Genomic DNA, 19,242 nt, shown 5'->3' on the forward strand with positions numbered 1-19,242 from the left:
TGGCTTTTTTCACGTACCATTTAGGAACAGAAGCATGACCTCACATGTCATGAGTTTAGTATCAGGATATGTGGTTACACTTCTTCCTCTGCCACACGCATGGTGTGCACTCAGTAAGCTGCCAGGACACAGTGTCACGGGAAGGATCTTGGCCTGCATCACCTTCTTTTGATCTGGGATGGCGGTAAACGCATACATGTACATTGCATTCAGATGACAGCACTGGGTGCCTTCTACGTGCAAGGCATTCACAGCTCCATGAAGTAAGAGGGGGTGCTGAAGGAACCTGGGAGACAATATGAGATGCTTCTTTTGTGTGTGGGGCGGGGGTGGAGTAGCATTTTCAGTGCCATGAGTGTCTCTCCTTGTCATTACTTGGGATGGGTTACTTTCAATCATCTACCCTATCTGAAGAATACTGCATCACTGGTGACTGCAGAGCACCTACTTTGTACACCTACAAATTCCCTAGGTGATTTTGTCCCATTACGCAGAAAAGTACATTCTGACATCTTCTATTTAGCTTTAGAGTGCTTCATACAGCAGAAGATGGCAGATTTTTTTTTTTTTTTTTTGCTACTTTTTCAGTGGACATGATTTACTAGTGCCAATCGGTGTGCTAGGCCCTGAGGACTCAAAGGTGCATAAGATATTGACAGAAATGCAAAGAAAAGGTGATTAATACCACAATTTATCTCTGCTCACTGCAGCCGGGCTGGGGGGTGATGGGGTTCTTGCTAGACGACGCTGGGGTTGTGCATTGCCTCCTCACGCTCCTACCTGGAAGAGATGTGTATCATCTGCCATTTGTCCTTTCCCTGCCCACAGCTAGCCATATGGCCACATCTAACTGCAAATCCTTGCCTGTGCCTAGAAGGCAGAGACCTAGAAATATTCTGTGAAGAACACGAATGACTATTGTTGTGGCAGGTGACTTTCTCCTGATGTGCAGAGATGTCTGTGAAGGAGAAAGGCTTCCAGTGGGTGAGAAGCACTAGGAAGAGTGCAATAGTGGGGAATTCTGGCTGCAGAGAAGGGATCCCAGTAGGAGTGCTGGGAGATGAGTTAGCAAAGGAAGACAGGTCACACTGTGACAGCCAGGCAAGGAGGTCCGGGATTTGATCCAGGAGACACTGTGGGCTTCATTTATTTATTTACTGGCTGCGCTGGTCTTTGTTGCAGCTCTCGGGCTCTCTGCGGGCTCACTTAGTTGTGGAATCTTTGACATGCGGAATCTTCCTGGATCAGGGATTGAACCCATGTCCCCTGCCTTGGTAGGCAGATTTCCAACCACTGGACCACCAAGGAAATCCAACACTGAGGGTTTTAAAGGAGCTGTGGTGTAGCATGAGGGACCTGACTGCCGTGTGTAGGAGAGAGAAAAGGGTGGCCAAACTGGAGGCAGGAGATCCATTTGCTTATTATTATTATTTTTAAATGCATCACTTTGTTCTCTTTGTAGGGTGGCCAGATACTGCAGACCTTGAGCATGTGACAGTCACATGGTTTCTTCAATAAACCTTGGAGCTTCTGCAGTTCTTCTGGGGCCCACAGACTGCATAGTCCTGAAGAGTCAAATATTAAGCTTTCTTGGCAGCCACACCTTCCTTTGATGTTTGGGTTATTGAACATAAACAATGTGTCTTCAGCATCATCCGTTTCTGTTTCTAAGAGTGCTGGCTGTGCTTTCTTCTTGATGAACAGTCTGACTCCACCTTGAACAATCTCTTCATCACAGTTTCCTTTTGTCTTTGTATATTCTAGCATGTAGGAAAGGCCACGGCAACCCCTGGTTGGGACACCAACTTGCAAACCTATGTGTTCAGGCTTATCTTTTTAAAATATATATATATTTATTTGACTGTACCAGGTCTTAGTTGCGGCATGCAGGATCTTTTTCTGTTGTGGCTTTTGGAATCTAGTTCCCTGACGAGGGCTTGAACCTGGATCCTCTGTACTGTCAGTGTGAAGTCTTAGCCACTGGACCAGCAGGAAAGCCACTGTAGTCTTAGCCACTGTCCGGACAGTGGCCCGGACTAATGGAGCTGACATCCTTCCTGTCTAGGTGCCCCAGTGCCTCAGGCCAGAGTGCAGCACCACAGCTTCTCTCCATGGACACAGTAGGCACATTCTCCATTTGATTCTTACACTAATACAGGCAAAAAGAATCCACCTGCAATCAATGCGGGAGACCTGGGTTTGATCCGTGGCTTGGGAAGATCCCCTGGAGGAGGGAAAGGCTACCCACTTCAGTATTCTGACCTGGCAAATTCCATGGACTGTATAGTCCACGGGGGTCGCACAGAGTTGGACACGACTGAGTGACTTTCACTTTCACTTTCTAATCCAGGCAAAGGAGGGTAAGAGCTTGGAGTGGGATCCTCTGAATGGAGAGGAAAGAGAGGATGCTACACATCACCCACTTAAGAGAGACTTGGTGAGGTCTGGAACAAATTACATACAAGATGCAAAGGAGGGTGGAGAGTCAGGTTTGGAGCCTAGGAGAATGATCATATTATAACTGGAGGAAACAGTGCAAGATGGACAAGTCTGGGAAGGACATTCGGAGCTTGCTGACTGCAAGTTCAGTTCAGTCAGTTCAGTCGCTGAGTCGTGTCCAACTCTTTGAGACCCCATGGACTGGAGCACACCAGGCTTCTCTGTCCATTATCAACTCCTGAGCCTACTCAAACTCATGTCCATCGAGTCGGTGATACCATCCAACCATCTTATCCTCTGTCGTCCCCTTCTCCTCCTGCCTTCAATCTTGTCCAGCATCAAGATCTTTTCAAATGAGTCAGGTAGTCTGCATCAGGTAGCCAAAGTATTGGAGTTTCAGCTTCAGCATCAGTCCTTCCAATGAATATTCAGGACTGATTTCCTTTAGGATTGACTGGTTGGATCTCCTTGCTGTCCAAGGGACTCTCAAGAGTCTTCTCCAACACCACAGTGCAAACACATCATTCTTCGGCACTTAGCTTTCTTTATAGTCCAACTCTCACATTCATAGATGACTACTGGAAAAACCATAGCTTTGACTAGATGGACCTTTGCTGGCTGCAAAGGAGGGCTTTTATTTTGTTTACTCTTGTCTCCCAGTACCTAGAGCAAGGCTCAGCACACAGTCTGTGCTCAGTATTACTTGTTGACTGTGTAATACCAGTAGAGCATGGAGAAGTTCCTGAAGAACTGTTAATGCCAGATTGCCACTCTTTTGTAATGTCAATGCTAGGAAGGCAGACTGCTGCTACTAAGTCGCTTCAGTTGTGTCGACTCTTAGTGACCCCATGGACTGCAGCCCTCCAAGCTCCCCCATCCCTGGGATTCTCCAGGCAAGAATACTGGGGTGGGCTGCCATTTCCTTCTCTAGTGCATGAAAGTGAAAAGTGAAAGTAAAGTCACTCAGTTGTGTCCAACTGTTAGTGACCCCATGGACTGCAGCCTACTAGGCTCCTCTGTCCATGGGATTTTCCAGCCAAGAGTACTGGAGTGGGTTGCCATTGACTTATCTCCTTTTTAAGTTATTTTAACAATGCAGGGCATGTTGGCTTTGTGGGCTTTTAAAAATATTTATTTGGCTTCGCCAGGTCTTAATTGCAGCATGTGGGATCTAGTTCCCTGACCAGAGATCGACCCCAGCCCCCTGAATCTTAGCCACTGGACCACCAGGGAAATCCCAGATTTACCTCCTTGAAACCATAAGATGAGTTGCTGAGAAAGTGTAGAGGAAAAACAGGCAGAAAGAGAGAGCTTTAGGAACCTTGATGTTTAGGGGCAAGAACGTAGGACTACAATCCAGGGAGGGTGGGCATTGGAGGCCTGAGCCAGGTAAGGTGGGCATTAGAGGCCTGGATCTATGGGTATCAGATGCTGCAGATGGGTGATGGAGCCCAGGACAGAGAAGAGGGCACGGGGTTGAGGAACTTGGGGAGGGCTGGGCGGGCAGCTGCTGGCAGGAGGGACGGAGGGCAGTGGCTGGAGGGGCAGGCTAGTCCAGGGGCGTCCTGGGTTTTGTTTGGGTTTGGAGGGGTTCTACGTGGGACCTGGATGTGGAGCTAGGTGGGGAGAGCTTGAAGATGGAGGGAGGCAGGGACGGAGGGAAATCGTGGCAGGCCTCCGAGAGGCGGCTGGGAGGCTGTCTTCCAGCGAAAAGGGCCACTTCTAGGCGAGGAGGAGGGCAGGAGGGTTAAGTTTCGCCCTCGCTCGGTCCTTCCCGCTGGCCTCTTCGGTGCGGGGCACAGTGCGAGCCGAGGGCCACCTCGAGGCAGGTAGTCAGCCTGGCGGCTCCACCACCTTCAGGAGGTGGCCGCGCTTCCCGGTTCCCCAGGGGAGGAGGCAGCCGCGAGCCCGGTGGGTGGGGGCAGGTGGGGGTGGGAATGGGGAAGGGGAGGGGACTGAGATGGGGAGGAGTGGGCAGGGGTGGGGGCGAGGGCGGGGAGGGCACGGGCCGGGAAGGTGCGGCGGCGCGGCGGTCGGGGCGGGGCGACCCGGGAGCCACACCCTGAAACTACCTGCGCTCAACAGGAAGGGCCGGGCAGAGCCTGGGCGGCCGGAGCGCTGGGCCTGCGATCTGAACGAGGCCCGTCCCGCGCCCCGGCCCCGGCCCCCCGGCGATGGCTAGAGCCCCACGGCCTCCGGGACCATGAAGAGCGAGCGGGCGCGCAGGGGCGCAGGCGGCTCCGGTGCCCTCGGCGCTGGACTCAAGTACACCTCGCGGCCGGAGGTGGGAGGCGCGCGCGCCGTCGAGGCGGGACGCGCGGGGGCTCCGGGGTCGGGGGGCTCCGAGGGGGGCCGGGGGTGGCCAGGGAATCGGGGGGTGTTTGGCGCCGGGAGTATCAGGGGGACCGGGGGACCGGCAGCGCCGCGCTTGTCTCGGCCGAGGGAGCCGCTGCGCTGCCGGTTTGTGGCCGCGGCGCCGGCCCGACAGGTGGAATTTCCTGCTTGGCGGGTGCCTGGCCGGACCTTCGGCTCAGCCCCGCGGTCCCCTCCCCCGGCCCTCTCCCCAACCCCAACCTCGGGCCTGGAAGTGGGCTCGTCTCGGCACCTGGTTATCTCCACGCTGTCCGTGCCCCTCGGGAAGGAAGCCGCGGCGCAGGCTGTGAGCGGGGGTTTGGGCCGGGGAGGGAAGTTTCCAGGCGGCTCTAGCGTTCTGGAATCCTTGGCCTCTGCGGGAATTTACTCTTGTCTTACTGGTCAGAAGGCATCTGAGCCCCCCGGGCAGAGGGCAACCGGGAGCCCAGAACTTCGGTTGCCATAGAACGTGAAGCTTAGGACTCCAGGGTGGGGCTGGCTTGGTCTTCTCGGAAGGCGGATGGAGCCCTTTGGGAAGGAAGTGGGAACCTGTGTCTTGAACCTGTTGGAGACTCTGAAGCAGGGAACTCTCGTTTGGCGGAAAGAATCTTTGTTGCTGTTGTTTAGTCGGTCAGCCCTGTTCCGCTCAGTCGTGTCTGACTCTTTGCGACCCCATGCACTGCAGGACGCCAGGCTTCCCTGTCCTTCACCATCTCCTGGAGTTTGCTCAAACTCATGTCCATTGGATTGGTGACGTCATCCAACCATCTCATCCTCTGTCGCCCCCCCTTCTCCTTCTGCCTTCAATCTTTTCCAGCCTCAGGGTTTTTTCTAATGAGTTGGGAACTTGAAAACATTAAATCTTACCATAGAGAGTGGAAATGGGTTGTTAGTTTCTTTACTGATGGCAGTAAAAGGGCACCCTGGGTGGCAGTGCCCAGGCAGGACTGGCAGCCAGGCTTCCACCTCCCTGTAGTGGGGCCCCCAGCATCCCCTGCACACCAGGTCACCGGCACTGAGGGCTGCTGAAACGCAGGAGCTGTTTGGGGCTCTGCAAACATGGGCCTGTCCCCCTCTCTCCTGAGACCCTGGGGCCAGTGAGCTCCTCTACTGGCCTGCACTTGGTGGTTGGGCCCACATTGGGCGTGATTTGGGAGGTCTCACCGATCAGTCCATTTCTCCAGTGGTGTGCGGAGCTTGCCAAAGACTAGATTTAGGGTCTGCCCTGGTGCCCTGAGCCACCAGTCACAACTGAGGTGGGCATTCTTTTCTCCACTTGTCCACCCTGTGCGGGAGGAAGCAGGAGTCAGCACCCAGTCTGGAGGCTGGGGTCTGTGGCCAGTTGTCTGCCCTGCTGGCGGCCGATGTTTCCTTTCCATAATTCCCGTGTCTGCGAATCCCTGATAATTGCCTGTTAATAGGAGCTCTAGAGTCCTGCCTCCTCAGCAGAAAGCCTGCTGTCTGGTGGTGTTATTTCAGGACTGTTTTTCTTCCCTCCCTCTTCCTCACTTCCCTTTCAGCGACCCTCTCCAGCTGACACTGCCCACATGCCACACTGGCCTTTGAGCTCCCACGGCCACCTGTCAGCCCTCACTTCCTTCCCCTTTGGTCCCTCCTCATTTCTCACCTTCCGTGAAGTTCATCCATTCTCCACGCCAATTCTGCCGTTTTCTCCCACATGGATCACTCCATCTTTCCTCCCGCCAAGCTCCTCCTTGTAACCGGCAGTACCGTGTCCCGGTCTTGGGCCAGGCTCTCAAAGACAAATTAGATCTGGCTGTTTCCCTGGAGGCCCTTATGCTCTTGAGAGCCATGGTAAGAGATGTGCATGAAAATTAGACGTGACTCTGGGCTCTGCTGGCGGCTCACACAGCAAAGAATCTGCCTACAATGTAGGAAACCCAGGTTCAACCCCTGGGATGGGAAGATCCTTTGGAGAAGGAAATGGCAACCCACTCCAGTATTCTTGCCTAGAGAATCCCATGGACGGAGAGGCTTGGTGGGCTACAGTCCACGGGTCGCAAACAGTTGGACACGACTGAGCGACTTCACTTTCACTTTGACTGGGCTCCCCTGGCCGCCCAGACAGCAAAGAATCTGCCTACAATGCAGGAAACTCAGGTTCAGCCTCTGGGATGGGAAGATCCTTTGGAGAAGGAAATGACTACCCACTCCAGCACTCTTGCCCAGACAGAGGAGCCTGGTGGACTATAGTCCATGGGGTCGCAAAGAGTCAGACATGACTGAGCGGTTGTTTAACACTGTCCTGAAGAAAGTAGCTTGCTGTGCCCAAAACTCATTTCAGTTTCTCCAGGAAGTCTCCCCTTGTGCCTTCCTCCTTCCTGCTTCCTGCTTCCCCAGCTCTCTCACACTCTGGATCACCCTGCCATGTTTGCAGCCAGGGTCTGCGGACTCTGCCTCAGCTGTCTTCTGACCAGGAGCACAGCCACTGCCCCTGGGTTTGACCTCTGCGTTAGCAGAGCCAGTCTGGGTCACGCTGAGTCCCTCAGAAGCGCTGTTGCTTTTGAGTTCCTTTCTCCTGGCCACTTCCATCCCTTTGTGGAGGGAGAAAGGTTCTGTTTGGTGATGCTTGGATCTGGCTGCCTCCTTCCCAAGGCTGATGACTCTGGCCCCAGCGCCCTCCACCTGATCCTATTACTATTAAGTGGGAGGTGGCCATCTCTGTGTTCCCTGGTGTTTGTAGAGACCTGATGTGCATGTCCTGTCTGGCGACCATGAGCCCAGCCTGCATGCGAGTAGGGACACGGATGTCAGTTATCATGGACACTGACGATAACTGGGAAGCCTGCCTCACTGGGTGTCTTGGCCCCAGTCGAGCCTTAGATGGTGGTCAGGCAGCTGTTTGGAAGGAGTCCTTGGTTCTTTCTAAAGTCGGTGTTGCCTGGTGAGACTCAGTGTCCCCTCGGCATGCAGAGACCAGGATTAGGAGAGCAGATTTGGTGGGGTCAAAATCAGATGTCTTGGGGGCCAGGCTCTGCAGCTCTGGCTATTCTCAGGGTCTCCTCTCTTTGGTAGTTGGTCATCCACATGACAGATAGTTATTAGGTGCCCATCGACAGAGCAAGTGCCAGGCCCTGGGGAGTAGTCCTGAGGGAGAGCCCAGCCACACAATCTCTGCCTTCAGGGACCACCCAGTATAGTGTAGCAATGTTATTATTGTTCAGTTGCTCATTTGTGTCTGATTCTGCGATTCCATGGACTGCAGCACACCAGGCTCCTCTGTCGTTCACTCTCTGCCAGAGTTTGCTCAAACTCATGTCTATTGAGTCAGTGATGCCACAGTGTAGCATAGAGATATTTGATTTTTCATGGTAAGAACTGGCTTCTGGAGAAGCTGGGGGGCCACTTAGGAGGGGTGTCTGACTCAGGCTTGAAGGACCAGGGTAGGTGAATTATAGCCAGAGCCACCTGTGACGTGGTGACAGGAATATTTAATGTGGAGCCAAGACCTAGTGCCACTGCTTTCCCTCAAGGTGATCTCAGAGATGTTACCTAATCTTTCTATGCTTCAGTTTCTATGTTATAAGAATGGTATGTATGTTACAGGCTTGTTGCAAAGATTAAAAGGGATAATTTACATGCAAGCCGTTTATAATGTTCAGCCTGGTGTACAGGTGTGTGGCCTGTCTCCAGAACACAGGCGATGTCTCCCCAGTGATGGAGACCCTCTTTATTTCTCCTCCCTTTTCTCAGCTTCTATGAACAACGTCCTCCTGGGAAAGGGAAACGGTGCTGAGACCGGCTACTCGACCCTTTCTCCCTCCCACCACATAAAACAGAACTTTAAGCACTTCCTTCTTTCTCGGTTCTGTGCTGGCCCCTCCTGAAGGGGAAGGCCCTGTGCTGGGAGGTGTGTGCGGTGGGGGGTTGGGGGGCGTTACTGAGACCTGGGTGCTGTGAATGGACAGGAAGCCTGTGTTCCGCAGCTCTTACCCAGCCTTCCCTCCACCTCGGTCCTGGGAACACCTGGAAATCCATGGCCTTCATTTAGGACACGGGAAAACTGAGGGTAAGAGAAGATGGCACTAGCTTGACAGCTGCCCAAGGAAGAAGGCTGTGTCGCCTGCAAACCCCTGGGAGTCTCCATGAGCTGGCTCCTTGGTGGGGGATGCATCTCACCACAGCCCCCTTCCTCCGCCCACACCTGACGGCCAGCTGTGGTCTGTGGCTGCTGTGGTTCTGGAGTTCCCCTGGTGCCATCTCCTTCTCTGGCCTGTGGTTCTGCCCAGGCTATTGGCTCATGTCTTCTAAAAGAGAAAGTCTATTCTTAGAAAAGTAGTGACTGTGTGACAAATCCCCAAGGAGCCCAGGTCCCAAACATGTGGCTTCTGGCCACATGCATGCTGCTGGAGTGTTTAGAATGCTAATTATTGCTGAGTTTATTGAGCATGGACCATGTATTATACCTCTTAGCATCAGTACTGTTATTATCCTTTTATAAGTGAAGGAAGTGGAGCACAGAGAGGCTAAGTAACTTGCCTAAGGTCACAGAGCGAAACAGTGGTGATATCAGGATTTGAACCCAAGCAGTCTGGCTTTGCTATATTCCACTTGGACTGCCTTAGTGAAATATAGGGCTAGTAGCCCAGTGGGCTCAGAAAGGGATGAAGCACTAAGGGTAAGAGCTGATTTGATTTGGTAAGAAAATGGGTTTTTCTTCTTGGGACTTTCTGGGACTTAACATATATGTAATAACCATTTGGTAGTATAGGAAGGGTCACTGGGAACTTCTGAGAGGCTCGTGGAACTCTCACCCAGGCTGGCAGTGGTGAGAAGAGTGTTTGGGGTTTGCTCAATGTTTGTGGGCAGTATTTGCCCTTTTTTCTTTGCTAAGAACTTTTCTAGAAGCAGATTCCTACTAAGAATTCCATCTTGGAAGCTCACGTTTTCAGAATTTGCTTGTTCCTCTGGGCTTAGCAACAGAATCTTTAGAATCCTTGTGACGGTTGACTAGCAGCTCAGAACCTTGGATCCTTTGTTCTCTTGAGTTGGTGGTGATGGTGGTGAAATGTGAAGAAGACTAGGATGACAGTCATTACTACCCATCACTAAATATGAGCACTTCGGTTTATTCTTTCTTATCCTCACAGAAACTATAGGAGAAAAATGCCTAGTTTATAGATGACCATGTGTATTCAGTTGCTCAGTCGTGTCTGATTCTTTGTGACCCCGTGGACAGTAGCCAACCTGGCTCCCCTGTCCATGGGAGTCTCCAAGGAAGAATACCGGAGTGGATTGCCATCTCCTCCTCCAGGGGATCTTCCCCACCAGGGATCAAATCTATGTCTCTTGCGTCTCCTGCCTTGGAAGGTGAATTGTTTACCACTGCGCCACCTGGGAAGCCCCGACAGATGACAGTACTGAGATTCAAAAGGTTTGCATAAGGGCCCAATCCCAAAGAAAGGCAATGCCAAAGAATGTTCAAACTACTGCACAATTGCAGTCATCTCACATGCTAGCAAAGTAATGCTCAAAATTCTCCAAGCCAAACTTCAATAGTACATGAACTGTGAACTTCTGAATGTTCAAGCTGGATTTAGAAAAGGCAGAGGAACCAGAGATCAAATTGCCAACATCCGCTGAATCATTGAAAAAGCAAGAGAGTTCCAGAAAAACATCTACTTCTGCTTTATTGATTACACCAAAGCCTTTGATTGTGTAGATCACAGCACACTGTGAAAAATTGTTCAAGAGATGGGAATACCAGACCACCTTACCTGCCTCCTGAGAAATTTGTATGCACCTCACAAAGCAACAGTTAGAACCGGACATGGAACAGACTGGTTCCCAATTAGGAAAGGAGTAAGTCAAGGCTGTATATTGTCACCCTGCATATTTAACTTATATACAGAGTACATCATGTGAAATGCTGGGCTAGATGACGCACAGTTAGAATCAAGATTGCCAGGAGAAATATCAACAACCTCAGATATGCAGATGATACCACTCTAATGGCAGAAAGTGAAGAGGAACTAAAGAACCTCTTGAAGGCGAAAGAGGAGAGTGAAAAAGCTGACTTAAAACTTGACATTTAAAAACTGAAGATCATGGCATCCAGTCCCATCAGTTCATTGCAAACAGATGGGGAAACAATGGAAACAGTGAAAGACTTTATTTTGGGGGGCTCCAGAATCACTGCAGCCGTGGTGACTGCAGCCATGAATTTAAAAAACACTTTCTCCTTGGAAGAAAAGCTATGACCAACCTAGAAAGCATATTAAAAAGCAGAGATATTACTTTGCCAACAAAGGTCTGTCTAGTCAAAGCTATGGTTTTTCCAGTAGTCATGTATGGATGTGAGAGTTGGACTGTAAAGAAAGCTGAGTGCTGAAGAATTGATACCTTTGAACTGTGGTGTTGGAGAAGACTCTTGAGAGTCCCTGGGACAGCAAGAAGATCCAACCAGTCCATCCTAATATTCAGGAAATCAGTCCTGAATATTCATTGGAAGGACTGATGCTGAAGCTGAAACTCCAATACTTTGGCCATCTGATGCGAAGAACTGACTCGTTGGAAAAGACTCTGATGCTGGGCAAGATTGAAGGCAGAAGAAGGGGACGACAGAGGATGAGATGGTTGGATGGCACCCCCGACTCAATGGACATGAGTTTGAGCAAGCTCCAGGAGCTGGTGATGGACAGGGAAGCCTGGCATGCTGCAGTCCATGGGGTCGCCAAGAGTTGGATGCGACTGAGTGACAGGACTGAACCGACGGAATGGCCGAAAGGCAGTTAGAGGCAGAGTAAGAGTTCAAACCTAGATCTGTACGACTTCAAAGTCCGCGGCCTTAACCGCAAAGCCGTTGTACAGTTGTATTCCGAAGGGTGGGTGATTGACGCACATCCCCAGGAAAGCCCTGGAACACGTGGTTGGACAGAGAGTCCTGAGCACCAGGCACCAACATGGGTCCACTGCCGACCTCTCACACCACACCCGACTGGTTTCTCCTTTGATGAGGTTGGTAAACCTCACCTGGTAAACCAGGAGACCGACTGGAGAGGACGCTGAAAAATGTAGCTTTTGTTTAGGATACGCATGGTTAAAAATCATTATTGGAATTAAAAAAAAATTTTTTTTAAAATTTATTTATTTTTGGCTGTGCTGGGCCTTCGTTGCTGTGCGGGCTTTTCTCTAGTTGCGGCGAGAGGGGGGCTACTCTTCATTGCGGTGCCCTGGTTTCTCATTGCGGTGGCTTCTCTCGTTGTCGAGCACCAGCTCAAGGGCGCGTGGGCTTCCAGGGTTTCGACTCCCCGGCTCTGGAGCACAGGCTCAGCAGTTGTGGCACAAGGTCTTAGTTGCTCTGCTGCAGTGGGATCTTCCCTGACCAGGGATCAACCCTGCGCTGGCAGGCTGATTCTATACCACTGAGCCGCCAGGGAAGCCCATAGTGGGAATTTTAAAATCGAAGGACCTCACCTGCCAGAGGAAACGAATCAGCTATAGTTTTGCATGCTCTGTGCAGTCTGTGCCATGTTACAGGGGTTTTGCCTAGAGTGTGGTTGTACATGTGCAGTGTATGTTCCAGAAGGCGTCTCAGCCTCCTGTCTGCTGGGCACAGTGGAGGACTGCAGGCTGGAGGAACGGGTGTCTCGCTGCACAGCTGTCGCTCAGGGCGGTGGCCTTGGGGCTGTCCCTGCATCCTTCCTGTGTCGTTTCTTATATCGAAATAGCTCTGACATGGTCTTGGAGAAATCGTCTCTGTCGGTGGCATCCTACCGGGAGGGAAAGGCTGACACCTGGGATGACTTAATCATGAGTCAGAAGGCCCTGGGCTGCCTCCGGAGAGGCCGTGCAGAATAGCACTCTTTCCGGCTTCGCTGAGAGTGAGCGCACCACCCTGACGGCAGATGTCAAGCCTTCAGCCTCCCACGGCTGGGACCGAAGGAGTCCAAGGAGCCCTCAGGACGCCACGGCAGACCCAGAGTTTTGAGTTGACGAAGCCAGGCCTGTAATGTGTCTCCCTAAAATGTCAAGTAAATCTCCCCGCTCCCCAGCGTTGTTACTTGGTCATACTTTAAGCAATTATTTTCATATTTTATTTTATTTATTTTTGGCCACATCTCACGGCTTCTTGGATCTTAGTTCCCTGACCAGGGGTTGAACCCAGGCCCTCAGCAGCGAAAGCGTGCAATCCTAACCGCTGGACCGTCAGGGAATTCCCTAGAGAGGCTTTTTAACATCTTGGTATTGCCTGTGTATATTTTCTATTAAACAGTTGCTTTCTTTTTTCTGATTGTTGAAGTTAGGAAAAGACTCTTATTTCTCTTCTCTTTGGCTGTGTGGGTTTTCTCTAGTTGTGGTGAGCAGGGGCTACTCTTCTTATGGTGTGCAGACTTCTCATTGCGGTGGCTTCCTTGTTGCAGAGCACGGGCTCTAGGGCGAGTGGGATTCAGTAGCACACGTAGGCTCAGTAGTTGTGACCCACGGGTTTAGTTGCTCCACTGCATGTGGGATCTTTCCGGACCAGGGATCGAACCTGTGGATGAAACCTGTGTCTCCTTCATTGGCAGGCAGTTTCTTAACCACTGGACCACCAGGGGTGCCTCAGGACTTTTTTTAAAAAGTTGAGCAGTGTAGAAATATACACAGTGAAATTCCTCTGAAATTTTCTCCCCCAGGTTTCAGAATCCCTATAAGTAGTTTGATTTCTATTCCCCCAGTCTTTTATGCATGAACCAATACTTGTATGCATATTAATATTATGTGTACATATATTATTTCCCAAATGGAATCATAATGTTCTTCCTGTTCTGCAGCTAAAGGCATGGTTGTAATGAACTAATTAATCACACATTTATTACAGATCTTTATGCATGCTAGGATTGTGGAATAAGACATGGCTCCCTCCGGCTCCCCACCTCCATCCTTAAGGAGCAGGTGGTTGACCTTGAGCACTGACCAACTGCCACTGGAGCTGTGCTTGGGACGCTGGGGAGACTGGAAGGGGCAGGGCTTTCCTGCGGAGCTTCTCAGAGGAGGCACCTATGCGGGAGTTTGGAAGGGTGGGAAGGGCCCAACACTGACTTTGTTTTTCTTCAGTTAACATTGTATTTTAGAGAGTTTTTTTCCTACTGTTTGAAAAGCTATTCTTGATTGCTGTGTCAAATTTCATCAAGTGGATGTGTCATTCTCTATTGTTATTTTATTTGTGGTATTTGTGTGTGCTAATTGCCTGTGTTATGGAACAATGAATGGAAACAGAGCCAAAGGGCTAGGGGAAGAAATTGACAAACAGCCCTGACCCGCTTGAATTCTGCTGCTGAATTCTGGGTTCCAGGTCTTAACGGGAACATTGCTCCTGTGAAGTGGCACCAGACGACCAGAGGTTCAGGAAACAGTTTGAACGGTTGGTTGAGTTGAGCATTTGAGCTGGACAAAGAGCAGACCCAGAGGAGTGTTTTTGTAGCTGCTTGGAGCTGGAGGAGCTGGGAGGAGCGAGGCTGGTTCTATTGCAACGCTAATATGCTGGGCTATTGTGATGCCGAGCGCCCTGAGGGAAGGGAGAATTTTGTAACGCTGGCGCTGGCCGTAGCCCTAAAAGCTGTTTCCCCCAGAAAGGGCGGCCCCCAGGGGATGGGACCAGACACAGTTCCGCAGTTCTCTGCTCGCTCTGTCGGTGCACGGGTGGTAATCGTGGACTGGGGCCTCCAGGCCTCTCCCTGGGGATGGGGCTTTCTTGTTTGCATATTCAATGCTTTCTCCCAAACTGCTAGATTTGCAGTTGAGCTAATGTTCCTGGCCCTGGAGGAGGAAATGGCAACCCACTCCAGCATTCGAGCCTGGAGAATCCCATGGACAGAGGAGCCTGGCAGGCTGCAGTCCATAGGGTCGCAAAGAATCGGACACGACTGAGCAACTAACACTTTCACACTTTCACTTTTCTAACATTCCTGGGGCCTTTCTGGTAGCTCAGATGGTAAAGAATTTGCCTGTAATGCAGGAGACTCGGGTTCGATCCCCGCATCAGGAAGATAACCTGGAGAAGGAAATGGCAGCCCACTCCAGTATTCTTGTCTGGAGAATCCCGTGGACAGAGGAGTCTGGTGGGTTACAGTCCGTGGGGTCGAATCCATGCCTGCTGCACTGAAAGCGAGGAGTTTTAACCACTGGACTGCCAGGGAAGTCTTGGTTCAGAATCCTGACTGTTGGTAGATACACAGACATATACATACACAGACATACACCAGTGATAAAATCTTATGGAACTTAATAATCAGTACAAGTAAAATGGGAAAGCTGAATCAGATCTGTGGGTTATAGCAGTGTCGTGGTGTTATAGTCTTATGAGATGTTACTATTGAGGGAGACGGGTGAAGCGTACAAGAGATCTTGGTATTATTTCTTACGACTGCATTTGAATTTACAGTGATCTCAACAAAAGTGTTAACGACTAAAAAAAGCGCTATCCCATGAAACTGGCCCTTGGGCTCAATGAGAATAAAGTCAAGAAGAAAGATGAAAAGAAATTGCATGGTGCTCCTTTCACCTTTGTCTTCAGTTTCTCCTTTGTTAGCTTCTTAGTCTTGTTAGTTTCTAAGTTTCTTGTTCAGTTTCTTTCTGGTTTAGCTTCTGGAGGAATGTGCCTGGTTTTGCCCCTGCAGGCAGATACTTCTGCTCCCGGTCAGGTGACAGGAGTAAGGTGGGCGTGGCTGGGCCCGGAAGAGGGTTTCTGACCAAAAAGGACACAGTTGGGGCAAAGTTTGTGGGATCAAAGAGACTGGCTGTATTGAGGGGTGCTGCCCTGTTATAGAATCTTGCAGCCCATCTGAGATAGAATTCTCTGCTTGGAATTACAAAAGAGGGGGAGCGTGTAACTGAGGACTGGGAGAGGAAGAGACCAGGAAGGTCTAAAGTTAGATGTTGAAGGTATAGCACATGGTGGGGTGGCTGACACCAGAGAGCTTAGACTGAGCTTTCTCTCCGCTTCCAGGGGAGTGGAGGCAGGTCTGGAAAGTTCCCTGGGCCTTGCAACCTGTCTTGGGTAGGCTACTTAGTTCTGGCTGTGAAGAGCGAAGTCCTTCAGTCAGTCTGGCAATCAGGTTTTAACCCTGGGCAAAGTCAAGGGTAGAGGGTGTGGGGGAGAGAAGCAGTAGAAAGAGGAAACTGGGGCGCCTGACCTCCCAGGACGGCCTGTCTGCCCACTGTGCCCTGGGGATATCATTGATGCCAAGGGTCTAAGGGAGGAGAGGTCCCAGGGACAAAGACTGTGGACTGAGGTGGTCCACAGACACTTCCTGGAGGGGCTGGGCCCTGGCTTTGTCCTCGGGGACACACTGGGCTTCAGAGGTGGTGATGGGAGCCGAGCCTTTCAGGGTGGTGGGATGGGCACCAACCTACTTCCTCACAGGTCTGGGGGCCACCTGGCTGAGGACAAGGTTAGCATGCTCAGACCAGTGTTGGAGGGGGAGAAATCCACCCAGCCCGACCCCTCGTAAAAGAAAGAAGAGGCTTGTATCTGCCGAAGCTGGTTGTAGGTGTGTGTGGTCCTGGTGCCACAGTGGTGTGGCCAGGCGGGGCCCTGGGCAGTGCCAAGAATGGGGAGGGGATACAGGTGTGAAACCTGCAGGAGCCGGACGCTGACTGGCAGAGAATCACCAGGTCCTGTGCCCACAGTTGACTGAGTCAGACCCTGGGAACTTTCTGTCCAGCTCTGACCAGGTGTACAGAGTTTGGGTGTATTTCCTCCAGTGGGAGCCGTTGGCTCTGAGTCAGCTTTCTATTCTCCTAGATGCCTTGGGGGTCACAGATCTGCAGGTAATTCTGGATTCTCTGTAGGGCCCCGGCGCCTCACCCATTTCCTGGCAGGTCAGCAGCTGAGAGAAGTGACCAGGTTGAAAGGGAAGGGTCAGAGGGTCGAGCAACAAGAAGGCAGAGAGCTCAGGGAGGCCAGCAGCCGCTGACGAGCCTCGGCTGGCAGTGTGTGTCTGCTGGCAGCCTCCGGGACTTCTGGGTGCTGCTCATAAGCTGTCGTGGGGGGGCCCTGAGCTTGGACGCCAAGTCTAGCCCCTCTTGCAGGTACCTTGCATCCCAGGCGGTTGCTTAAAATAGGCCAACTGAAACTGACATGACCCAGCTGGCAGGCTCCTCTCACTGAGAGGGGAAGTGGGTGGGCTGGGTCAGCAGCCTCCAGGAAAGGGTAGGCGGCCTGGCTGGTACTCTTCAGATCCATTTCCCGAGAATGACCTGGGATGCGGGTTAAGCTTGCAGACCCTGGGGTGGTGCCCCTGCCCCGCAGCATCTGAACCTCCTAGGAAAGGGGCCAGGGGTTCTGGATACTGGGCAAGCCCTATGCTCCTTTCGCTGGTGTATTTTAATCATTATTTTTCACACCAGGCAAGTCTGGGAAATGCTGGGGTGGTGCAATTGAGGAGAGCCTCTTGTTTCTTGAGAATCTGGCTTCTTTGGGGAATCAGTTGCCCCAGGGCTGGTGAGTGAGTGGATTCTGAAGTGGGTGCCTTTTCCCTTCTCCTTTGTTGCTTCAGTCATCCTGTGATGAGCAGATCAAGTGTCCTCTCTGTGCCGGTCATTGTGTAGGGCTGGGACTGCAGTGATCGCAGAGTGAGTGAAGTCCCTGCCCTTGAGAGCCTACATGTCGGCTGCTTCCTGCCTACAGCCGCTTGAGTGTTTTTTGATGGGTGCTGGTTTTTTTAAGATTTATGTATTTACTTTTTGGCTGTGCTGGGTCTTCGTTGCTGCGCCTGGGTTTTTTCTACTTGCAGAGAGCAGGGACTGCTCTAGCTGAGGTGCACGGGCTTCTCATTGCAGTGGCTTCTCTGTTGTGGAACACAGGCTCTAGGGCATGTGGGCTTCAGTAGTTGTGGGCTCGTGGACTCTAGAGCTTGGGCTCAGTAGTTGTGGCATTCAGGCTTAGCTGCCCGATATGGGGTCTTCTCGGACCAGGGATCAAACCATTGCAATGTGGATTCTTATCCACTGGCCCACCAGGTAAGACCATGCTGCTGATTAAACTGGAGAGAGCCCATCTAAGTAGGGCCCCTCCTGCCTGGAGACAGGGTCCCTTTATAACTAGCAACTTGAAGAAGGGGCCTTTCTCCAGGTTCACCCCTGGTATCTCAGTGCTATGCATTGTACTGTGCTCAGTATCTCCCAGGGTGACAAAGACAGTGTTAGGTTTTGGAATTAACTCCTTGCTCTGTCATCTCTGGTGGCCTTGAGCCACGCTGAGTTTCTAGGGACTCTGGCCAGGGTCTAACTTGACCAGGCATTGGGAAGTGGCCGCTGGCTTTGTCTTTTCCTCTTGAAAATAAAGGCATCTTCGAAGTTGCACGAGATGGACCCTCACCTTGGGAAATGATTGCAGGCATGCACACCATGCTTTCTTGTCTGAACCATCTCATGGATATTTTCTGGTTCTCATCATGGAATTGACATCCATTCTGGGCTTCCCTGGTGGTCCAGTTGTTAAGAATCCACGTGCCAGTGCTGGGGACACAGGTTCGATCCCCGGTCTGGGAAGATCCTACGTGTTGCAGAGCAGCTAACCTGTGTGCTGCAGCTATTGAGCCCATGCTCTAGAGCCGTGTCCCGCCACTAGAGAGTAGCCACCACCCTCCTCAGCTTGAGAAAGCCTGTGTGCAATTAAAACCCAGATCAGTCAAAAATAAAGAAACAAATAACTCTTACAAAAGAATTGAAATCTGTCCCACCTGGTGGGTATACTGAGTCACGGAGACTGTGACCAGCAGTCACGGTGGAGCTGGGAGTGGTGAAGCCAGCCACCCTGTCTAGCCTCAGGTCAGTGTCTGCAGCCAGCGACATCACTTCTGCCCCTTGATCTTGCTCCTCAGTTGCAGAAGCACGTCATCAGGTGTCACGTGAGGGCGTTTCATGGCCCCTCCCAGGACTCTCCGTGACCTCTTTAGCCTCAGCTTCATCCCCTGCCTTCCCAACAGATCACACCCAACCTTGGCCAAACGAGGAACAGTCTTAAAAAGGAGAGCCTGGTGTGACTATTTATTTCTTCCCTGTCTGCTTTGACTGGAATCTCGCGTGGATTTTTGGGTCGTTACTGTCCTTTCTGCTGTTTGTAAACACAAGCACTCACCAGTAGCTGTTCTCCCGCAAGAACCGTAATGGGCTGCCAGCTGCAGCTGCTGGCTCTGGATCTGCTGGTCCCTGGAGCCAGTGGGAGAGCCGGCCTGGGCGGCGAGCAGTAGTGCCAGCCCATCCGGGGGCACTCGGGGAACTGGGCGAAGGGTGCTGTCCAGAGGAGGCTTCTGAGGCTAACTTGGACACAGTTTTGCTTGCTAAGCATGTAGCTTTTAGCTCTGGTAAGTTTGGTACTTAACAGGAGTAGGGTGGCTACAAGGGTCTGTTGTTTACTCACTCAGTCATGTCCAACTCTTTGCAACCCCATGGACTGTAGCCCTCCAGGCTCCTCTGTCCATGGGATTCTCCAGCCAAGAATAC

The 19,242-nt window shown here is 51.6% G+C and overlaps 1 protein-coding gene across 2 annotated transcripts in view; it reads left to right on the forward strand.

Annotated features, from left to right (window-relative positions):
* ST14 (suppression of tumorigenicity 14) overlaps positions 4,507 to 19,242 on the forward strand; it is a 38,535-nt gene continuing 23,799 nt past the window's right edge. Inside the window, exon 1 of one of the 2 annotated variants that reach the window (XM_018043377.1) lies at positions 4,507 to 4,723. In XM_018043377.1, the coding sequence (XP_017898866.1) occupies positions 4,643 to 4,723 (81 nt within the window). In that variant the 5' untranslated portion in view covers positions 4,507 to 4,642. The remainder of the gene's footprint in view (positions 4,724 to 19,242) is intronic. The other variant, XM_018043378.1, reaches the window with a different exon arrangement.

This window comes from Capra hircus, chromosome 29, assembly GCF_001704415.2.
Source record: "Capra hircus breed San Clemente chromosome 29, ASM170441v1, whole genome shotgun sequence".
NCBI lineage: Eukaryota > Metazoa > Chordata > Mammalia > Artiodactyla > Bovidae > Capra > Capra hircus.